We start from the raw sequence: 22,848 nt of genomic DNA, 5'->3' as shown, positions 1-22,848 counted from the left end.
AAGCAATGTCGGCTGGCGACCCCCAGGGGGAGGGCCTTCTCTGTGGGTGCCCCCACCCTCTGGAACGAACTACCCCCCGAGATCCGGACAATTCCGGATCTCCTAACCTTCCGCCGCGCCCTCAAGACATGGCTTTTTCAGCAAGCGGGACTGACCTAGGGTGAATTTTAAATAGGGACAATTTTAATGATTTTAATAATGACACAGCTATAAATATTTGGCTTTTAATTGGCTTTTATAGGGGAAATGTTTTGTGTTGTTTTAACATGCTGTGAGAAGCCCTGAGTCCCGTGGGGAGAAGGGCGGCATATAAGTTATGAAAAATAAAATAAATAAATAATAAATAAATAAATATTCTGCTGAAGAAAAAGATCTGGAATACCTCAAGACTCAGCCAGAAGGAATCCCAAGCCCTCAAAAAGTACATCATCTGATCTATCTCTCTGAGAGATGTGCTACTGAGCCCTTGGTACCAAGATCCCTAATTATGTTTTCCATCGTTATGAAATAGATGTGAAATAATTGCCCAGGCATTAGAAGATGCATGTTCAGTCAGCAACCAGGCAAAGGAGTGGACCAAAAAGACAGTAAATACTGTATAATGTTTACATCTTTTTCAAAGGTCACAATTCATGAGTTATGCCTGGCTTACTATTTTATTGTAATCGAAAACCTGCAGCCAAATCTCTTTATGCTTTCTTCAAACTAGTATGGGAACATCTCCATGTTATTAAAAAAAGAACTACAAATTAAAAATGAGATCTGCATTCCAATTCCATTTTCATTCTGGAACTACCTTCTTTTAGTCTCACCCTCTTTCCAGTTCTTCAGCAACCACGTATGGGTTTTTAGAAATTACTTCCTTAAAGTTCAGTTCTGCATGTTGAGAAGCTGTTCGGTGGATACCAGAAACCAAATAAACTAAATCTGTTCTAGAGGTATTGGCTCCTTTTGGATTTGATTAGCTCTTCTCCTTTCTGATTACCACTTTGTTTGTTATTTGCTGTTAAACTATAAAGGACAGGCACTTTGTCCTGGTTACATCTTACTAATTTTCAGAACACTTGTTCACCTCTCTATATGCCTCCCCACACTGTAAGGTTTTCAACAGAGACTTCTTTTTGAATGTCATCACCATATAAGATACAACAGAAAGCTAACTGGTAACGCCCTACTTAACAGTGGTATCACAAAGAATGTTTCCAGTTAGATATAGCACTCTTCTAAGAGCTATGTGCTTTCTATTTCTTTAACTCATAGTCTCCCTCTTTGTAGCCTGATTTTTAAATAACTACACCAAACTGGCTTTTGTTACTAAAGGTTATAGACTGTCATCTAACATGCTGGTCCAATATTGGGTTAGAGTTAGGGTTAGGGTTAGGGTTAGGGTTAGGGTTAGGGTTAGACAGATGTTTTTCAACTTTCCATCTAGCATTAAAAGAGAAGGCCTGGCCCACAGTCAACCAGTTGGCTAAATGGATAACTAAAACTTGAATTTTCCCACTCCAAGTTCAGCACCTTAGCACCATGCATGATCACCATCCACAGGCAGCCCTTCTTCCTCCTCTACTGGTGCCAGGCCCTACAAGGTTCTTTTCTTCTGCTGCTGGCATGTTCCTCCTCACAATATATGCCACTTTTTCCATCAAATAGTTTGGGACAGAAAAAAAAACAAAATCCCAAAGAAGAACAAAAACTTCTTTGTTGCTATTTCTCAGGACAAGTTGAAAAGATTATAATGATAAATAGAGTGAGTATTTTGTAAAGTAAACTTAAATTTATTTTATCTCACTCATTCTTGAGGGCTTTCTTTTAGAGATATAGAATGCACCATATTGAGTTCTGTGGCTAATGTACTGTATTTCTGAAATAGAAAGAATTTTGAAATGAAAAATAAGGAGTTGTTCTATGCGGTGGTTCTATGTGCTTGGTGAAGACTGGAAATTACAAACCACTAACTAGTTAACCAAAAGTTGAAAATCATTACAGGGAACTGGAATTTTTCTTCAGATTTTATCCAATAAATGTCCATATTATTACTTTGCCATGCTGTAACTCCAGGAAAACATCCACACAGTATTTCTGACAACTATATGCCAAAAATTTCTTCTTAATGTTCTTTCAGGGTATTCTTTGACTTCCCACTGTTGTTTATGTAGTCCCTGGCAATGTCCCATTGAAAAACTAAACCCAGTCTACTTAGTTTCCAGGCCTTGCCAAATGTTTCCACTGAGTAATATGCATATATACAGCCTGAATTCCAGCTATTTTGATTGGTTACACATTTAAAAAAAATCTGGTGAAAAATTTACAGTTATTTCTTTTTGTTAGACTTTCACTGTAGTAAAAATAATTTTGGAAAGTATGGAGATGCATATTTCATAGATGAATGACAGTCACTTTGTAGATTTAAGAACAGAAATAAATGAATTATAGCAACAGCATACTTTCCCTAAAGCTAGTGTCTGTGCTGCACTAAATCAGCTTTATTTTATATAAAAATTATCTGATGCTGGTTGGAAAGTATGGAGATACAGTTCAATATATTTGGAGGACATCAGAGTGATAAGGTGCAATTTAAGACAATTTAAGGCAATTTGTCTTCAAGCCAGTCCTTAAATAGATATCCTTGGAAGTCAGTCCATTTTAAAAAAGCTTGCATTATTTTTTAAAAAAAATATAATTACAAACATAGTTAAAAAATTAAAAATTAAAGCAAACAAAAAATATTCCATATTTTTATATGGAATCTATCCAGTTGGATAAATGATCATTACCATTCTGAATAAGACAGAAGGAGAAAATTGCTCAATTCAGAATTTAAATTGCAGGAAGAACAACTTTTATTTAGCACTTCTATTACAAGTTCTATTTCTTATTTATCACTTCTATTACAAGTTCAGATGTTACCTTTATGTTTTCAACACTGCATAAAAATGAAGTACTGCTTAGTTTAAGAAATGATTGGTGGTTGCAGTAGAAATCTGGCAAGAAAAATGTTTTTGCTTTTTTTCTATTTTCCCTGTGTGCCCTTCATCACACAATATTTATGTGCAATAGAATCATGTAAAATATTATTTATTTATATTAGGATAAAATGCACTGTTTCAAGTCATGTCATCTTGCTTACTCCTGCCCCAAGGACAAATAAAAATAAAATAGCTAATAAACACAGTCTAAAGAGTCTTCATAAAATGTTTCAATTTTTATCTGTTTCAATCGAAAATGAGATGTATTTGAGCATGAAATAGCTTCTTTGGGCTCTCCATTTCAAACTTGAAACATTTCCACGATGACCTGACCAGCCCATTTCAAACATATGACAGCTATTTCAAGCTTGAAACACTTCTTTTGAACTCTAGCTGAAATACTGAGTCTCTTAAATGTGGTAGGGAAAAAAATTCAAACTGTATTTGATTAAATAAAAGTGCTGGCATTAAACTTTTTAAAAGTCTTAATTTTCCAGCATTTAAGGAGTTAGTTTAGATTGTATATATCTTTTATTATTTAAATTGGAAGCTAAATCTAAAATAAATATGAATGAGAAGTCTGAAAGAATCACTACTGCTTTTGGAAGGAATTTCTGTCCAGCTATGAAGACTGCTTGCATTAGAACTGCCAGGCTGCTTCTAGCTTGCCAACTGTTGTGAGTGGGGAGGGGAAGGTTTGGAATACACAGATGGTTTCTCTCCGGATGGGAGGCAAGGAATGTTGTGGCAAACAGAGATGTTCTTCTCATAACAACTGCCTGAGGATTAATTGGACAATGTGACCTGACCTGTCAGAGAGTGGAGGGAAAGTTTTATTCTTTTAATTATCTTTTTCTCGCCATATTGCCAGAGCTGGTTTTCCATTCTTTAGTGCCGGTATGCTATATCCAATAAAGTTTTGCATTAGAAATCGAAATAGCTCTGGTGTATTTACTTTGTTGGAATCCTTAGCCGGAACATTGACAATTTTTTTGCTAAATTAATATTAATTGCATTTTTAAAATTATATACCTCTCCAACCGAAACTTTTCCCCCAAATCAGATTCCGTCTAAATATACAAATGTTGAAAAATCACAAGAAAGTTAAATAATTAGTCAACTGAAATTATAGCACAGAAATTAAAATTGCTATCTTTATAGTTGAAGGTAAAATCCCACAGTTAATGAGATATTTCAGCTTATTCACTAATCAGTAATTGCTAAATAACTACGACATACAAATGCTGGTAATTATTATTTCATGCACTTTCTGTAGTTTTCAACTATAGCTGAACTTCTGAAAACTAATTGCATGAGGAATAACTTACCAAAATAGTGGTTACAGTTAAGGAACGATTAGAAAGGGAATCAGTTATGTTTGCTGGTTTTCCTTTTTGATTCTCAGTCATATTAAGGCCACTTGTAGGATCCCAGGTTCCAATCTAGAAAACAGGATAAGAACTTACATATCATGCATGGGTTATGTTTCATCCACTAAAATAGAAAAATAAGACAAAATTAAAACTGCAAATTCTTTCTCCTATTCTCTTACGTTGCAATTTCAGTTATCATTTTCTTAGCAGCAGCTGGTCTAAAATGTGATTCACCAAATTTCAAAATATGTCTAGCAAAGTGTAGCATTTGGGGTAAAATGATATATAGAATGTCGAGTGCTTAATTTTCCATTTAAATTCTATCCTCTAAAGTAAAAAAAATAGTAACAACAGCTTGGTATATTCTCCCCACATAAGTTATCTTTCACTGTAAACAAATCTATTCCTTTCTATTCTTCCTGGTGCTATGAAACTTCAGATGCACACACATAAAGATAACCTACATTCAGCTCTCATAAATTACATTTTGACATTCAACTGCATTCTTCCCTCCCAAGTCAGAAAAAAATTATGAAGTGGAAACTCACTCCCACTCCCTTCTATTCAATCACAATTATCCGCTGTTCTTAAAAATTGATGATTTGTGGCTGCCACTTCAATTTGTTCAGCAGTTGCCAGTTAAAGGTAGTACAAATTTTTGAAGACGAATGCATTTCAAAGAGGGGTGCCATTGTTTTAGAACTCAATATATTGCTTCAGAAACTATTTGGCCAAATTAAATTTTCACTTGGATTCTGACACCAAATTGGAAGAATGAAATGAATACATTCTGAATCCCGGAAATCCAATTTCTGCTGGTAAGTTTAATAGCCAGTTGAAAAGCTTTGAGTGAATTACAGCAGCATTATTTTAAAAAAGTTTCTTTAAAAATGGTTACTTTGGGAGTCTCTTCTGAAACCTATTATGAACAAAAGTTACTTTAGAGAAGACATTTTACATTTTATTTCTTGTAGTTCCCTAAAACATATATGACCAGTTCCAACATATTATGCCCTTTGCTATAATTGGATTACAATGCATTGATGCTAATTTTAACCAGAGTTATGTTTCTCCAGAAAATATTTAGCATGTTAGCACCACATCTTTCTGCAGTTAGTTTGCTTAGCCTAAGTATTTTAATTCTAAGGCTGCCCCAAATGAAAAGTGTTGGCAGCCATCTGAACAATGATTCAGTAAACATTAACTAATTCAACCAATCAGAAATAGGTTATAATAAATTAAAGAAGTATGGTACCAAATGATAGAAGTATTCAGAAAAGCTTCAGCTAACTAATAGAATTATAGAGCCAGAAAGATATTTAAATCAGCACAAGGATATTAGCTAAAGCATCCCTGCCAGTTGAGGGTATTAATATAGAAAATAAATGTTAATCTTACTCTATAGATGACATAATTTGAAGAACCATAGATTCACAGAGTTGGAAGGAACCTTAGTAGTCATCTAGTTACCATATTGTTATCATGCCCCTCTTCAATTTTCTGTTTCTTCAGCTAAATATTCTCAGCAATTCCATTATTCCCTGATCATCCTCACAGCCCTTTTCAGGAATCTGTTCAAATTGGTCTAAATCTTGGGAATTCATCTGGATGCAAGATTTGTGTCAAAGACAGAAAAGGGGTGTGGTGGGAAGATATCTAGGCAGGTCTGGCATGCCGCAGCCCGGTACTGGTCCACGGATTGGGGGTTGGGGCTCCCTGCTTTAAAGGTTCTGCTTGTCTACCTTATAACAATAAATCCCTACTTTGCCCATTCATTAACTTGGCCTATCTCAAAGGGCTGACAGTTATATCACTACCCAGCTTCTGTCAGCTCTTTGAGGTAGAACCAACCATATTAGCTCACTATACAGTATATTGTAAGGCTATGAACATGGGATCTTGCAAGTCTAAAAGTACATGTCTTACTTTACTTTTAAAATCTGGGAAGGGTTCCTGCTGAGACATTTGCCATACCCCCCATTTCCTACTGCCTAATCTTTGGCTCTCGTCTTCCAAGGTCATTCTCATGTACCATTACAGCTTCTATTACTTTAATATTAATAATGTACAAGTTTTGTATCAATGTAATGACAGCCGTAGTTTTCTATATATAATTTGAAAGAAATGATCTAGCCACCACATCTTTTTTTTTCAAAATAGCTTTTAAACAGGTAATGAAACTGTGAATTTTATATCCAGTAATTTAAAAAAATGCATAAAGTAGAATGAGAAATATTATTCTTTTGAAATATTATCACTTATGAGGAAATAACTTAAGTACCTTTTCAAGACCTTCCTCCTTAAGACTAATGACATCTAAGTCAAAATCTGTCCTTAAACCATTGGTTTTGTTGAAAGTTATCCTGCCAGTGAGACCTTCCCAGTGAGCCTAGGAAAAATAAGGGAAAAATTATATGTAAGCAGCAAGAAAGAGAGAAAGAGAAATGAATAAATTAATGACTCAGAATGGAAATATTAATTATTCACTAACTTTAATTCTTTTTCCTCATAACCAATATAAAAAAAATTGCATCCACTTTTTGGATTTCTGGCATTCTTCTGAAAACTAAGCTAACTTTTCTTTAATCCCTGCATACAATACTTTCCATTCTTTTTCACCCACTCTATACCACTTGTTGACTAGGATGATCTTTGAAACATTTTCATTATTTTCTTATTTAAAATACAGGCATTTTTGTTGACAGTTGCTGTCTTTGAGTATATCTCCAGTTATGAGTTTTATAATAACACATCTTATCACATCGTGTAACACAGTCCTTATTGCATTCTCACAAAATATAGTATTAATCTCTAATATTCATTTTCGACTATGGAAAATTAAAAAAATATGAGTTTTGCCCTAGGTAGAATCCAGCACTGTCCTAGTAGTTTTCTGCTAGTTCAGATGGATATTATTTTATTCCCTTCAAAGTGTTCATAAGAAAAAAAAGTAACTGCCTCTTGCCATTGCACCCCAGAAATAACTTTTGCTAACAAAAGCATCCAATTGGATTCTAGCTGCCACTGTTCCTGTAGCAAGAAAAAAGGGAATAAATCAGGGTGCAACATACAGAAATTTGCCCATAGTCATTCCATCAGAAATCACCAAGATTAATTAAAAACTGCATCATAGAAATGGATTAGGAGTGAAAGAAAGGGAGTCATTACTTGTATTTAAATACATATGCAGCCAACTTCTTCTAAAGTTTCAAATAAGTGGAAATACAACTATGCCCTTCCAAAATGTGGCTGAAAGACCTCTGTTCCCATAAAATGGGTTATATAAAATGTTCTATATCTACACAGTTATGATCATCGTAAGTTCATTTTAAAGCTCAATGCTTTTTTTAGTAATATAGTCAGCTGCCAAAATAAGGGGAAGCAGGGAAAGGATCCAACATTATAAACACCTGATGACATATATAAGAAAATATCAAAGCTGGAAGAATTTCCATGCCCATACTAGTGGTCCGCCTGCTAATTAACAATCCTTGATTTGATTTGATATTGAATGAGGTCCTTGTTCAGTTTCTGGAGAAAGCTAGCCATTCCCATTTTACACTTTAAAAATTGCAGACTCTAATGCTTCTACTCTATTTGCCAAGATTGCCTTATAAAATACAGATAGTCCTTACTTACTTGGGACTGGCACCACTAGCATTAAGGGCTATGGTCCCTAAGTGGAAAATCACATTACCACAACAGGCTTATGAGGTTACTTCCCCTTCAGTCATTAAGTGAATCACTATGGTCATTAAGCAAAATATCCTGTGACCGTGACTTACAATTTTACTTCTGCATGTTCTATTAACGCTGCTGGTTGCGAACTGATAGTGAAGCACATAAATGACAGTCATGTGACCACAGGACAGTGTGACATAAATGTGCACTGGTTGCAAAGGGCACGAATGATGATCACATGACTGTGGGATGCTGCAATGGTTATAAATGCAAAGACTGGTTGCAAGACTGTAATATCAAGCAGTCACTAAAAGAGGCAGTTGATAAGTGAGGACTATGTGTAGAACACTGAGTTCAGGGTTGATCTGAATCCATAGTTTTCAGACCAGAAACAAACTAAACTCACACTGCTGAAAACAGCATCATAACAATTCCATGAACATTACATATTAAAAGATTATCAGCACTTGTTCTACTGCTTAAAAGTATCCATGTCCTACTTCTAGATCTTATAATTAAATAAAATTTGAAATTCATAAAATGTAGGGCATTTTACCACAATGTAGGTCTTTCAGAAACTGGGGAGTGTACATTGAAAACATTTAGCATGAAAACAAAATTCAGCGGGGGGGGGAGGGGAAATGAATTGAAAATGGAGCACACATCACAAAGCCAAAGCCATTTGGGCATGCTGAATTTCTAACTAACAAGGGAGCATATCTTGCTCCTGACTTACCTCTTTAATTAGATTCATAAAGCGGGTCCCAAACCTCCATGGTTTGTGGCGATTACACTGTAATGAACTGACAGTCATCTGTGGAAACTGCTGGACAGCAACTGACACCACATGAACAGCATCATACATTAAAGCTGCATCTGTCTGAAATGAGAACACCATCAATGTTGTGAATATGACCCAGAGAAATTGCATCACAGCTAGGCAAGGAAAAGCAAGGCATACTCTTTCCACCTTATCTTATGACAGAAGAAAGTGATAATATAGTTTTCTTATTAAGCAAATACATGATGATTAAATTATGTACTACAAGAAGTACACGTTTCATCTTCCTTTTTTTCAGTAAGAAAAAAATGAGAAAAAGAATCCGATTTGAACTGTATGAGGGAATAAAAACATTTAAGACCTTACCCATTCCTTTCTGTCAGGTTGCCTTGCTCCTCAGTTGTTTTCTAAACAATATTTCTAAATTTTGTTTACATTCTTATTTTAGAACAATAAATTGAATGAAATTCTTCTTCAATGATAGAGCTCTTGCTGGGATGGGATGATGCTTAATTTTAAGGATTTTATGCTACACTTTATATTCAACACCATTCCCAGCAGAGGTACTTAAAGAAAACTGGAAGGATGATGCACTGTTCTCTTTGAGGCTTCATAATAAATTATATGTATGGATTTAATATTTTGTTTTCCACTGACATTGCATGTTTTTTTCTCTGTGCGTGTGAGTATAACTCTGCATCTCTTCTTAGAAGAACCAGTATCTTCTGTTCATTGACAAAATTAGTGAGCTGTGAAATGAATTAATTAACAATAGGAAGCCAAGAGATTACTGAATTTGTCATCACACAACACAACCACAGAGTTAACTTCTATAATGTCCTCCATACAAATTAATCCCAACTCACTCTACAATAAAACAAAACATTAAAATTGTAAAACCACTCTTAACTGCTAGAGACCATAAGCTGGTACTAAAAGAGATAACACACATTTAGATGTAAATGGGTCTCCCGTGGTGACATTTCCAAACTAAAAAGGGGAATAATTCTTCTGTTTAAAATGGGTTGTAGAACAACCTCATGCAGTGTTTAAAACACCTGGAGTTGCTCTCAAATGATAGCTTTGTAAAAACATCAGAGCCCCCAAAATGATTCACCAACTTATATTTCAAAGTGCTTTTAAGACTAATGCAAAACCATTGTGAGAGCCAAGTATCTTTTGAATCCTGACATTATGATGGTGAACATGCTTGATGTAAGTGGAGATTCTAGAAGCAGCATTTTATGCAATTTAAATCACATTTTATGCAATTTAAAAGTTAGGAGACAAGCACAAAGTAACAATAACAACAAAAGAAGGTTTAGAAAGATTTTCAGAGTCGAAGAAGGTGGTATGATGGAATTACATGATACGTCATTATTTAGGTCCAAGGTTACTGTTTACACCCTTTATAATATACGAGACTGTTTTAAGACGTAGTCAAACTAGGTTTAAAATACCGTTCTTACGAGGTGAGAAGGTAGTTTTTACGGAGGTAACACGTCACATACAGAACGGGGTCAAGATATATATTGTTCATATTCTGTTTTTCACATTTTCACACACACCTATTTTCATGGACTACTTTAATAGATAAGTAGGGAAAGAACATGCAGTAGATGCTGCTGCTAGGAGCAAGGAAGATTTTTTTTAAAAAAAGAATGTGGTCATATACAGGTAGTGTTCGACTTACAACCACAACAAGTGAGACAGTTGCTAAGTGAATCTTGCTCCATTTTACAGTTTTCTTGCCACAGTTGTTAAGTGAATCACTGCAGTGGTAAGTTAGTAACCCGGTTGTTAAGTGAATCTGGCTTCCCCATCAATTTTGCTGGTCAGAAGATTGCAAAAGGTGATCACATGACGCCGGAACACTGCAACTGTCATAAATAGGAGTCAGTTGCCGAGTATCTGAATTTGGATCACCTGGCCATAGGGATGCTGTAACAGTCATAAATCACTTTTTTCGGTGCCGTTGTAACTCCAAATGGTCACTCAATGAAATGTTGTAAGTTGAGGACTATCTGTATTGCATTGGTGGCAGGAGAGAGAACAGTGCTTTCCCTCTGTCTTTCCTGGTGTCCTTGCTCCAACTACGGATAATTATTAAATTATGTTCTCCCAAACCCAGGTTTGTATAGCCAATAGCAAAAAACCTTGGGAAAATGTTGCCTGAATTTTATCTAGAGAGATTGCTGGCTGGGCCTGCTGAGAAATGAAAAAGCTGAAAAGGTTTTATTCTTAAAGTAGCAGGTGATAGTTAAGTGGACAAGGGGTGAAGTATACTTCATCAGAGTATCTTCCTGATGTAGGTAGATATAGTTGACAAAAGGATTGTTTTCAATGGTCAGAGATAATTTGGTTCATAAAAATAATTTAGTAAAATTCTGAGGCTTTGAAACTCGATTTTCAAAGTCATCTGGCAGTATTGATTTTTCCCACCATACATTTTCCATATTAATTATACAACCTTAATATTGCTTCATTGTATTTCCAATGCTGTGGAGAAGTGTCAGTATGCTATTTTAAAAAAAATATAAATTGCATTTTGAGGTTTCTGCTGAAAATTCCATAAAATAATATCCTGTCAGCATAATGCAGGCAAGGATAGCTGAACCAAGTCAGATTACTGTTCTAGATTTTTAGAGAGCTGACTTCAAAAAAAGGAAAAGATGGAAATCCTACAAGGGGAAACAAGTGCAGGGGGTTTGGAAAACTCTGAAAAATGAGAAAATAAAAGTCCAAATTAAAAAGAAAAACAAAATAAGAAAGAAAAACAAGATACTCTTGACAAGACAATTCACTTCATATAGATGAGTGCAGGGGGTTTGGAAAACTCTGAAAAATGAGAAAATAAAGTCTCAATTGGGTATGTCTAGTTTAATGAAGAAAAGGACAAGGGGGGACATGATAGCAGTGTTCCAATATCTCAGGGGCTGCCACAAAGAAGAGGGAGTCAAGCTATTCTCCAAAGCACCAGAAGGCAGAACAAGAAGCAATGGATGGAAACTAATCAAGGAGAGAAGCAACCTAGAACTAAGGAGAAACTTCCTGACAGTTAGAACAATTAACCAGTGGAACAACCTGCCTCCAGAAGCGGTGAATGCTCCAACACTGGAAGTTTTTAAGAAGAGACTGGACAACCATTTGTCCAAAATGGTATAGGGTTTCCTGCCTGAGCAGGGGGTTGGACTAGATGACCTTCAAGGTCCCTTCCAACTTTACTACTATTATTATTATTATTATTATTATTATTATTATTATTATTATTATTATTATTATTATTATTATTATTATTATTATATAAAAACAAAATAGAGAAAGAAAAAAAGACAATTCACTTCATATAGATGAAATAAATATTCTACTCTACTCTACTCTTCTATTCCATTCTATTTTATTCTATTCTATTTTCTTTTTGAATCTGGATTTTTGTTTTGCTTCTTATTGTTTTTAGAAAACAAGCTTTATAAAACTCAATAAAATCAAATTTTAAAAATACAGATGAACTAATCCCAGGTAGCAAAATTGAGCAATATAAACTTTTTTTGTAATTTCTGTTAATGGGTAAAGTAAATATACGATCAATCAGATTAATTATCAGATTAATAATTCAGATAGGTGAATGTCTAGTCTCTTTTTTTAAAATCTCCAGTGATGGAGTGTCCACAATTGCTGGGGGTAAGCTGTTCCACTGGTTGATTATCCTCACTGTCAGGAAGTTTCTCCTTAATTCCAGGTTGCTTCTCTCTTTGACCAGTTTCCAACCATTGTTTCTTGTCCTTCCCTCTGGGGCTTTGGTGAATAACCTGGCCCCCTCTGCTTGTGGCATCCACTCAGATACTGAAACACTGCTATCTCTAGAAAAAGTTTTTGAGTAAGGGAAATGAATGATATGCATTTCACTAGATACTGGATTTACAGAATTACAGAATAAGAGAGTTGGAAGGGACCTTGGAAGTCTTCTAGTCCAACCCCCTGCTTAAGCAGGAGACTCTATATGATTCCAGTTAAATGGCTGTCCAATCTCTTATTTTACTCTTCATGTAAAAGAAATGTATTGCCTTGATTTAAAAATGAAGGCATGATGGTTATTTATTTATTAGAACTATTTCATCTTGCACAATTAAAAGTGGCATAGATAGTACTCCCTCCTTTTATTTTCCTCACAACCATAATTCTGTGAGATGGATTTGTCTGAGAAAGTGACTTTATTATCTATATTCCTATCTGTCTCCCTGCCTGCCTGCCTGCCTGTAGGTCTGTCTATCTAATTCATCATAATGATATGTTGAATGCAGAAGTCATGGGATAAATAATCCCTTCTAATGAAAAATGCCAAATTTGCAACATATATAAGTATAATTTAGAACTGACTACATCAATAGTCCACTTGATGTACAAAATATACTATTTAATAGATCTCTGTCATATTATTGAAGCTCATCCTTCAGGGATAATGTTGGATAACACAAAATGTATGAATATTAGTTATGCATTCATTATGAAAATTAATTAGAACTTTCTGATATTTCTTTCGTGTTGGGTTAAACAAACGACCTTAATCTATTGTGTCTGAACAATGTTAAAGTTGAAAGTCGAAAGACGTATATCATGTCATGACTTTTTCAGTAATCGATCGACAATTGAGGGAGATCGTCTATTCTTAAGTACAACTAATTAACAAAGATCTAAGTTGACTCTATAATGTGTCTACTTCAAAGTGGTGCTTTGCTTTAATGGAGATTTTAAGTGCCTACATAAAGTCCTTCAAGTGACTAAGTGCTGCCACTTTGCCTTAGTTGACAAAACTGCTTCTGTGCATGCACAAAAGCTATTGGTGAGCTCGATCAGATGATTGAGGCTCAAATATTCATCAAGACAAAGAAAAGAGCCTCTTCAAGATATTAGAAAAATGTCAAGAAGGAATAATATACTTCTGTAAGTAAAAAGCACTTCCTTAAGTTGTGTTAGCCCCCCCCCTCCTGATTAGAGAAAACTAAAAAACAACTTCACAGGAAGACCAGAGAGGGGCTATAAATGACAGAATTTTGATTATGCTCCCCTCCTTCCAGTGAATCAAGAAGACACTTGCATGAGCCACTTCCAAATATTATTTTGTTTCTCAAGACTTTTGCCTTGGTAAAGGTTCTTGCTTATTTTTGTCAAAATCATCTTCTTTACTCTCTACAGGCAGGTCACTTACGCTATATATTGAAATTATATTCCTTGTATCAATGGTTCACTTCAATTAAACTAAGACAAAAGTACTACAGTATTATACTGCGTAATATCTTCCTGGTTGTTTTCAGTGGATTAATTTATAACAAAATGTTTGAATTTGTTTGAAGTTAACATTTTCTCAATTTATCAATTCTAATAAAATTAAGCCAAATGTTGTCTGAAAATTAAAAATAATATACTTTTGAATATATATTTGTGCTTTAGTGAAATTCAGTGATAACTATGGTTTGTTGTTGCTATTTTTTTCAGGTCACTAAACTTTTGGCAAAAATAGATTTAAAAAAATGTTAGAGTAACTTTCCTGATACAGGTTTCTGGTAAGCTTTGTCATAGCAACAGAATGTTTATATTTCTATAATCAGATTAGGTAAGAACATACTGCACAGAGATAAAGCAGATTCAATAGCAGTTCCTACCATATCATTGTGACAATATACATTAAAAAAATCATAGTCTGAAAGCACAGACAAAATAAATTTGTTTAATTGCAGCACAATATCTTTGATATTTTGGATTATGTGTCATCAAGTTGTTTTCAATGTTTAATAAACACATATATAGATTTTCTCTATGATGGTCTTTCTCTAACTTGGTTCTTCAATTCATTGCCACTCTAAATGATTCCTTCTATCTAGCTCTGTTTGCCATTTTCTTCTCTTTCCTTCCACATTTCCCAACATTAGATCCTTCTCCAGAGAGTTAGGTCTTTGAGTCCAAAGTAATTTGAGCTTGATTATTCGTTCCATAAGTAAAAACTCTGGATTTGTTTGATGATTCACCAGTTTGTTTTCTTACTTGTCCAGAGTATTCTCAGGAGTCTTCCCTAACACCAAAGTTCAAAAATGTCAATATTATTCCTATCTTGCTTCAACTTTTACTTTCATAGACTGTAATAGGGAATATAGTGCCTTGCAAACTTCTGGTTTTTGTAGATATAAACACATCACATTTGAATATCTTTTCCAATGACTTCACGGATTCTATATCAAGTGCTAGCCTGCAGAATATTTTTTGACTGCTTGTTTCTTTATTGTTGATAATTGATTTTGAAAGGCAGGATCACTATCCACCACTTTGGGAATGCTGTACTGTCAGTCCTATGACTTGGGAAGATCTGGAGTTGCTAGCAGTCTAGAGTATACTTCAATGCCATTAGTATATTGAAAAAGCATCATGAAAGCCTATGAAACACCTTCAGATTCAATTTATACTTAACCCAATCCAGGTGAAGTTGTTTTGAGTTGATTTCTCAAACTTCCTACTTTCCCAGGTGTCAAGTTATGTAACAGCATTACATCTTCCTCCTTTTTTGTATGAAACCCCACATTCCATCATAGTTCCTGCCCCCATACCACCTTTCTTCCCAATCTGTTCCTGTTCCCCAAATGTCTTATACTAGATTGGAAACCTGAGACCACGGGCCATTCATGCCACTGTATATGCATCATCTTCCTTCACCAAATTGTTTCCTTTGTAGTGCCAGCTAAGGAGGGATCCTCTGGTGTCCTATCTTCCATCTCTACCTGCTGCTGTGAATTCTAATTATCCACAGTATTCTTTCCAGTGGCTATGATAGATATAGAGATTTGTATAAATCATGGACATTCTTGCCCATCCCTGTTTATGCCTGCCCTTCACTCCATTTTTGCCAATTAAATGTTTTGATGCTTAATAAATATAAAGTTTTTTTCCCCTAGCTGTATTGAGTGGTGCACATGCATTGACTAGAAGTTGCTGAATACAAACTAATCTTGAAATTTCACCACAGTAATTTTCCAACATTCATTTCATTTAATGTAAGACATATAATAAAATTAATACAATCTTCCAGGGTTGCACCACCTAGAGAAGGGATGTCAAACTGCCAGCCCACAGGCCAGTTGCATCATATGGAGGCTGCACCCACCCCAGCTCCGGCAATGCAATATGTCATGACACGTCACGTGACACGGCAAGTTTGACATCTGTGATCTAGAGCCACAAAGGTGCTATTTTTTTTTTCAAAAGGCAACTGGACTATTATTTTTTCTTTGAGAAAGAAGAAGAAAACATTTTGCTTCTCATTCAAGAAGCTTCATAAGTTCTAATGGTGGGGGGATGAAAAGATACTATTTCTGAAAATAAGACCTATCTCATAAATAAGCTCTAGCTCGATTTTGGGGGATGGACATAATATAAGCCCTACTCCAAAAATAAGCCCTAGTTTTGGGGCAAGGCACACACCTAAAAATTAAGTAGGGTTGGTGGTGTGGAACTGCCCCATGCGCCCCACACCCACTTACCTTGCAGCCAGGCCTCTCCTCGCTGGCCCACTTCTTCTGCAGCATCCCCTGGCCTGCATTTTGCAATCAGAGGCCTTTCCAGAAGGCCATTGCAGCCAAGAACCAAGCTATGGATTCAATCCAAAGCTCGGTTCTGCAAGGCTTCTGCAGCAGATCCATAGCTCCATTCTCAGCTGCAGTGACCTTCCAGAAAGGCCTCTGACTGTGAAATGCAGGCCAGAGCTCCATTCTCAGCTACAGAATGAAGCTGTTCCTTCAGCCGCAGAAGAAATGGGCTGGCTGGGTGGTGCTGGAGTTGCTGGAGGTGAGTGGAAAAGACACCCCCCCCCGAAAATAAGACCTGATGCCTCTTTTGAAGGCAAAAAAAAAAACAAAAACCCAAGACCACATCTTATTTTCGGAGAAACACAATAGTACCTATCCTTCCTTCCTCCCGCCATCAGAACTGATGATGTTTCTTAGATGAGAAGCAAAAATTTTTTTATTTCTTTCTCAATAAAAAAATAGTCCAGTTGCCTTAGGAAGAAAAAAGGCATCTTTGAGACAACTTTGACCTGGATGAGTGAGAATCTCCACAGGCACCTAGAGAGGCATGTTACTTCCTTCAGAGGCAGCCCCTTCAAACATTGCTACCAAATTGTAATTTAAACATGACTGAATGCATGAAAAAGATATGTATATTTTTCTGCTCCTAAAACATACACAGTTAGTAATAGTAATTACAAAGATTGTTGGCAAGTGATGGGGGGAAATAGCCTAAAGGAACAAGTTGTCCTGCACCTCTGAAGTGTAGTAAAATATATAGTCCCTGGAATAATTTCTCTTAATTCTCACTGACTCCCGCATCCATTTTGCTGAGTGAGATTTAATAAATCTTCTGGTCTCAGATTAAATTTTACTGTTTTATGAACTGTAAAATTGCACTATATGCCTATTAAAGCTGGTGTTCTCTCACTTCTTGACACACTTAAAACTCTGCCCTAGGGTATAATTAAACAAGCAGAAAAGATTTTATTTTCATCACTGCAGTTTATCCCAACTGGGGGCAAAATATGAATATCAGCAAACCTTCAAACAATAAAAAAATACACACTTTCTAATTTGACCCAAGTAAAAAACAGCTATTTGGGGGAGGGGTAGATTTTCTCATTAATATTAATATTGACATCATAGGCAACATTATGTTAAGAATACCAATATTTACCCAGTGAATCCTAATACATTTGTAAATTTAAGATAATATAGGTTGCAGAATTTTAACTACAAAAATGCCTTCATATCCTCAGAATTTGGAAGAATTGAAACAAAGCATAATGAAAAGAAATCTCTCCATTTTAAAAAGATACTGACTTGATCATCAGAAAGAGACTGGTAGCATCTTTTCTGTCTAACAAATTTTATTAAAAGCCATATTTTTTTATAAGTTGCAGATCATGTCATTAGATGTGTATAGGGTCTGAAATCTGTAGGATTTAAATTGGGATGAGGAGGGAAGGAAAGGCAGGGGAGGGAAGAGAGAGGAAACCATAGATTGGTAATACATGTGCAGGTTATATCTCAGACAGATTGCAAATGCCTTATCAGTTAACAGGCATCTGGGTCAGGAAGTTAGTTGAGCTTTACTGCTGTTGATGTGTTTTTCTGTGAGTAGGATCATGTTCTATCCTTGAGCACCAAGGGTTGTATGTTATGGTATGCCATCCAGAGTCATATGCTGCCTGGTACGTATACCACCTAGAGTCACCCTATGAAATGGATGGCCAAATAAGTAAATAGCCTGGTAAAGTCTTCTGAAATTGACTGAAATCTTTTGATGCATGTGAGTTCAGCCATTTCTCACATGATAGTGCTTTTGAACTCTCACCCTTTGGTAGAATATTCCAGGATACTGAAATGCTGCTATGTTCTTGTTGTGAGTCCTGATGTCAAATTTGTGGACTTCCAGCTATCAAGATCATAATAACTAAGGCCCAACAGTACACCTTGGAATCACACTTGTTGACTTTATACTAAGTTGAAATTTCTTTGCCTTTGGCAATATATGTACCTGTACATCAGTGAGACAGCCAGAAGCAGATGTACGGCCTCTCAATATACCGGTACCAACATGTTAATGGCTAGAGGAACACTTTCTTAACTCTCATTTCCTAAATCTCTTTTTTGACTTGAGATTAATTAATTACATTTTCATCAACAACTCTAATCCACCATGAACTCCAGCCTAGACTTATCAATGGAACAAGTCTACTTCCTTGATGTCACCATAAAACTACAAAATGGAAATATAAACACACAATATAGGAAATCTATATACATACATGTTTCCAGTTTATGTCTGAATAGACCACAAATGTATCATTTGTGTGGCTTTATGCAGCAGAATAACAGAACAGAATAACAGAGTTGGAAGGGACCTTGGAAGTCTTGAAATCCAGCCCCTTGCTCCAGTAGGAAACCCTATGCTGTTTCAGACAAGTGGCTGTTCAGTCTCTTCTTAAAAGCCTCCAGTGATGGAGCACCCACAACTTCTGAAGGCAAGATGTTCCACTGGTTAATTGTTCTCACAGTTAGGAAGTTTCTCCTTAGTTCTAGGTTGCTTCTCTCCTTGATTAGTTTCCATCCATTGTTTCTTGTCTTGCCTTCTGGTGCTCTGGAGAATAGATCAACCCCATCCTCTCTGTGGCAGCTCCTTAAATATTGGAACACTGCTATCATATCACCCCTAATCCTTCTTTTCACTAGTCTAGTTATACCCAATTCCTGCAACCATTCTTCTATGTTTTAGTCTCCAGGACTTTAATCATCTTAGTTGCTCTTCTCAACAACAACAGCATTTGTTCTGACCCACTTGACAGAGATGCTCAGGTTGCCTGACCTATCCATCCACTGGGATCAATAGGCAAATCAATAGAACCAAATCAATTTGCAAGGACAACTTATTAAAAGATGATCACAGAAATAGAACAGAATGCCCCTGCTAGTCACCTACAACTTTCAGCTCAAATTATTTTAAAACATTATTAATTAATGGACACAAGTTTGATATTAGGATTCAGATCAAAGATACAGTAATATCAGAGCATCTGGACATCCCAGGATACTGTTCACCAGACCTCAATGTAACTGTTTTAGGAAAAAATAGAATTTTAAAAGCATCATCAAATGAGAAATTGCTAAACTTACATAGAGCAAAAGGTTCCAGGCAATTTCAAAAGGTCTCAGAAAACATAATGAGTTTTTATTACATTAATATACAGTTCTTAAATGATAAAGTATTACAATCTGTCTCATGTGTAAGATGTGTAACCAATCTATCTTCCCCTCCCTTTCTATCCAATCTTGCTTCACCTCACCTCATTTTAAACCCTACATCAGTTTGGTTATGGTATACCTCTGATGACATCAGCTGCAGCTTACAAAAACCTTTGACTTTGTATAACATGTTAGTGAAAAAAGGTGCTATCAGATTCCTACCTGATTTTTTGGCCATAGACCAACACAACTCTCTTCCTAAAGTGATTGAGATCATATACAGCACTATAATATATATACAATATAAATTGTATTTTCAATTTCCATTTAGCATATTGAGATTTATTTAAGTCTGAGTTTAAAAGTAATAGTTCACCTTAAGAAGTAAAGCTATCACTGATTTCAACAGGGAAGAAAGATGTATATTTAAACACTCCAAAAATACAAGAACATAGGAATGCTCGGTTTTTTGGTGCTTAGTATTTCTATTATTTTCATAAATTAAATGTTTTGTTAAAATATTAGCAAAATTAGGAAATATCTGATCTGTAGCTTTAACATCTCATCAGAAAGGCCTTAATGTAACACCCATAGATAGCATAATGAACACACATTACAACAGGAACATAACAATGCTCATATTACAATGTTGGACAAAGCAGAATCTTATCAATAATACTGTTTAACTATCAGGAAATTATTCTTAAGAAAGCACTAAAGTACAATCATCACCCTACAGATGACATTTATCTTTCTGGTGTAGGGGGTCATAAAGTTTTAAAATGAACATTTAGTAAATTTCCCTATGCTCCTTTCATATGCCATCAGCTCCTTTCATAAAGAGGCCTTGAATGCTTCTGAATCCTCTGAAGAAATCAATTTTAAAACTAGATTGATCCATTTTCCTATATCACCTTATGTTATTTTCTCCACAACCCTGAATCTCTGAACTGATCAATTTTTCCAAAGTTACACAAAGCTACAACTAGATTTCCTATCTTTTGTTCAAATGGCATATGCCTCCTACCTGAAAAGAATTCCAATGCACCTAAATATCTAAGTACTTTGTTGCAAAAGGAAGGCATATAAGGAAAGGTTAACAATTGGACAGAAGCCTGTTACTGCACTCATTGGATAACTGTCAAGATCTCCATCCAACTGTTAACCTTTTCTTGTTGTCCAGAGCTACAATAATTGGTAAATGTCAATTTGAGATAATACAAATTCAGGCCAAATATGAGTTCACCATATACTGGAGTGAAAAATTTTGAAGTGGGTGAATTCTTTATCAAATGCAGACTTTGTGTCCATCATTATTTGCAACTGGTCTTAAAAATCACAGTCTTATGGTTACTGCATATAATTATTTGTTAGGAGAATCTACTTTTGATATACCAAATTTAAAAAAGGAAGTTTAATATAGTGTTCCAAGAGACATGTTTCTGGGTGTTCTATATGCACTGCCTCTGAATCTGAGTCTAATGACTAGAAATCCCTACATGTAGCACTAGTTTTTTTTTGCCAGGACAATATTTCTTTAAACAATCTCAAATGTTTGGATAAGAGACTCAGCATGAGATACTGGTTCAAAAGATGGACCATGAGAAGGAAGACCCAAGTCTAGTCTATTGTCAGTCAATTAAACTCCCTGAATGACTTTGAATCTCTCTGAGTCTAAACTGTCTCAGAAGGTTTTGAGGCTAGACAGCAGCATGTATAGTATAAATGTAAGAAATAAATAAAAGATATATCAGGAGACAAAATTCTACTTAGGCAGTCATCATTATCGCTATTTTTTTTCATTTAGGGAAAAGCACAGTTCTGATTACATTAAAATAGTTTATATTCTTCCAGCTTCATGACATAAACTTTATTGATTTTAGAAGTGTGGAATAGAGTGAGAAAATTGCAAAATAAGTATATGGAATCAGGTCCGTGGCTCATTCACAAAGATTTTATGCACCAGTGAGAAAGACAGACACCAAATGATAAATGTACTTCTGTTGCCTTGGAAACAGGTTCCACTATTCATATTGAAAGTGTTCATCCAGATCTAAGCACTCAGTCCTTAAAAGAATAGTATAAACTTGGAATATCAAACAGTAAAAATTAAAGGTTGGGTGGAGCTGATGCTAAATGTTTTCATACCTCAATCAGTGCCTATAGAAATATATGTGCACATGTGATTAAGAGCCTCCACTAACAGTTTAAGCTGGCGTATCAGAAGTACTTGTTACTGAATAGAAATCACTCAGCCATGCTGATTAATGCACTGATAACCTCAAGATTGGTTTACTGTGATGCATTCAATTTGGTGTTGCCCTTGGGATTTGGCCAGTATTTTCATCTAATGCTAGTCTATGACAGGGCCATAGGTAGCATACACAGTACAGCACAGCTAAAAGATCTGCATGTGCTCTGGTGCCAGATTTATGATACTGCTTGTAGATGCCAAAGTCCAAAATAATTCAGCACCAGGTCACATTACTGTCCAATTATATCAGTCTTCAGATACTTCAGACTTCAGTCAGAATTTCATAGCTTCTGAATTGCTGTTTGGCAGGGACATAGAATTGGGTCTTCTCTGCAGTGACAGCTATGATCTATATTTAACATGCCTTAAGACCTTTTTTTAAAAAAAATCCATCTTTTTACACATTCTTCCTCCAGCTATTAAGTCCTCCTAAAGACTAGATTGTAGTAGATTGGTTTTAGTTTTTTTAACTTTGAGTTTTGTTCAGTTTAACGATACTTTTAGTCCATGCCATGTTTTCTTCAAAAATGATCTTTTTTAGCTTTTATAAACAAATTTGTAATGAAGAGAAATTGATTATGTACTATCAATTCAATATCAACTCTTATTGACCATATAGATTTTTTCCAGTGCAATCTGTCCCTGATAGTTTATGTCTTCCAGTGATGCACCCATCATCACTATAATTAAGTCCATCCATTTTACTGTTTATTTCTTCCCATTTCTTTCCACTTTTCCTGGTTTCATGGACTTCTCCAGAGAGTTGGTCTTCTTATGATTATGCAGAAAAATAGAAATACCATTATAATAACTAAATAAATATAATGCATTCACTAAGGTTGTCTATAGAAATACTTTAGAGCCAACTTGTAGATCTCCTATACACCACAATGTGTTGATGGTTTATTAATTAAACCAATGCTCTATCTATAACTGTATATATGTACATGTGCATATATAAAAATGCATATATACAAACAAATAATGAGAGGGAGAGATTCATATCAATTTC

General features: G+C 35.3%; 1 protein-coding gene across 1 annotated transcript in view; it reads right to left on the bottom strand.

Moving 5' to 3' along the window:
• The window catches only part of LOC107293132 (glutamate receptor ionotropic, kainate 2), a gene marked incomplete at its 5' end in the record, with an annotated part of 213,078 nt that extends 204,175 nt beyond the window's left edge, over positions 1-8,903 (bottom strand). Inside the window, 3 exons of the mRNA XM_015822266.1 lie at positions 4,298-4,411; positions 6,624-6,731; positions 8,760-8,903. Coding sequence (XP_015677752.1) covers positions 4,298-4,411; positions 6,624-6,731; positions 8,760-8,903 — 366 coding nt within the window. The remainder of the gene's footprint in view (positions 1-4,297; positions 4,412-6,623; positions 6,732-8,759) is intronic.
• Positions 8,904-22,848: the final 13,945 nt, after the last annotated feature.

This window comes from Protobothrops mucrosquamatus, unplaced genomic scaffold (assembly GCF_001527695.2).
Source record: "Protobothrops mucrosquamatus isolate PMUCROS unplaced genomic scaffold, P.Mucros_1.0 scaffold1513, whole genome shotgun sequence".
In the NCBI taxonomy this organism is placed as follows: Eukaryota; Metazoa; Chordata; class Lepidosauria; order Squamata; family Viperidae; genus Protobothrops; species Protobothrops mucrosquamatus.
Note: the sequence above shows the minus strand (reverse complement) of the source record. Positions and strands in the feature narration are given on the sequence as shown.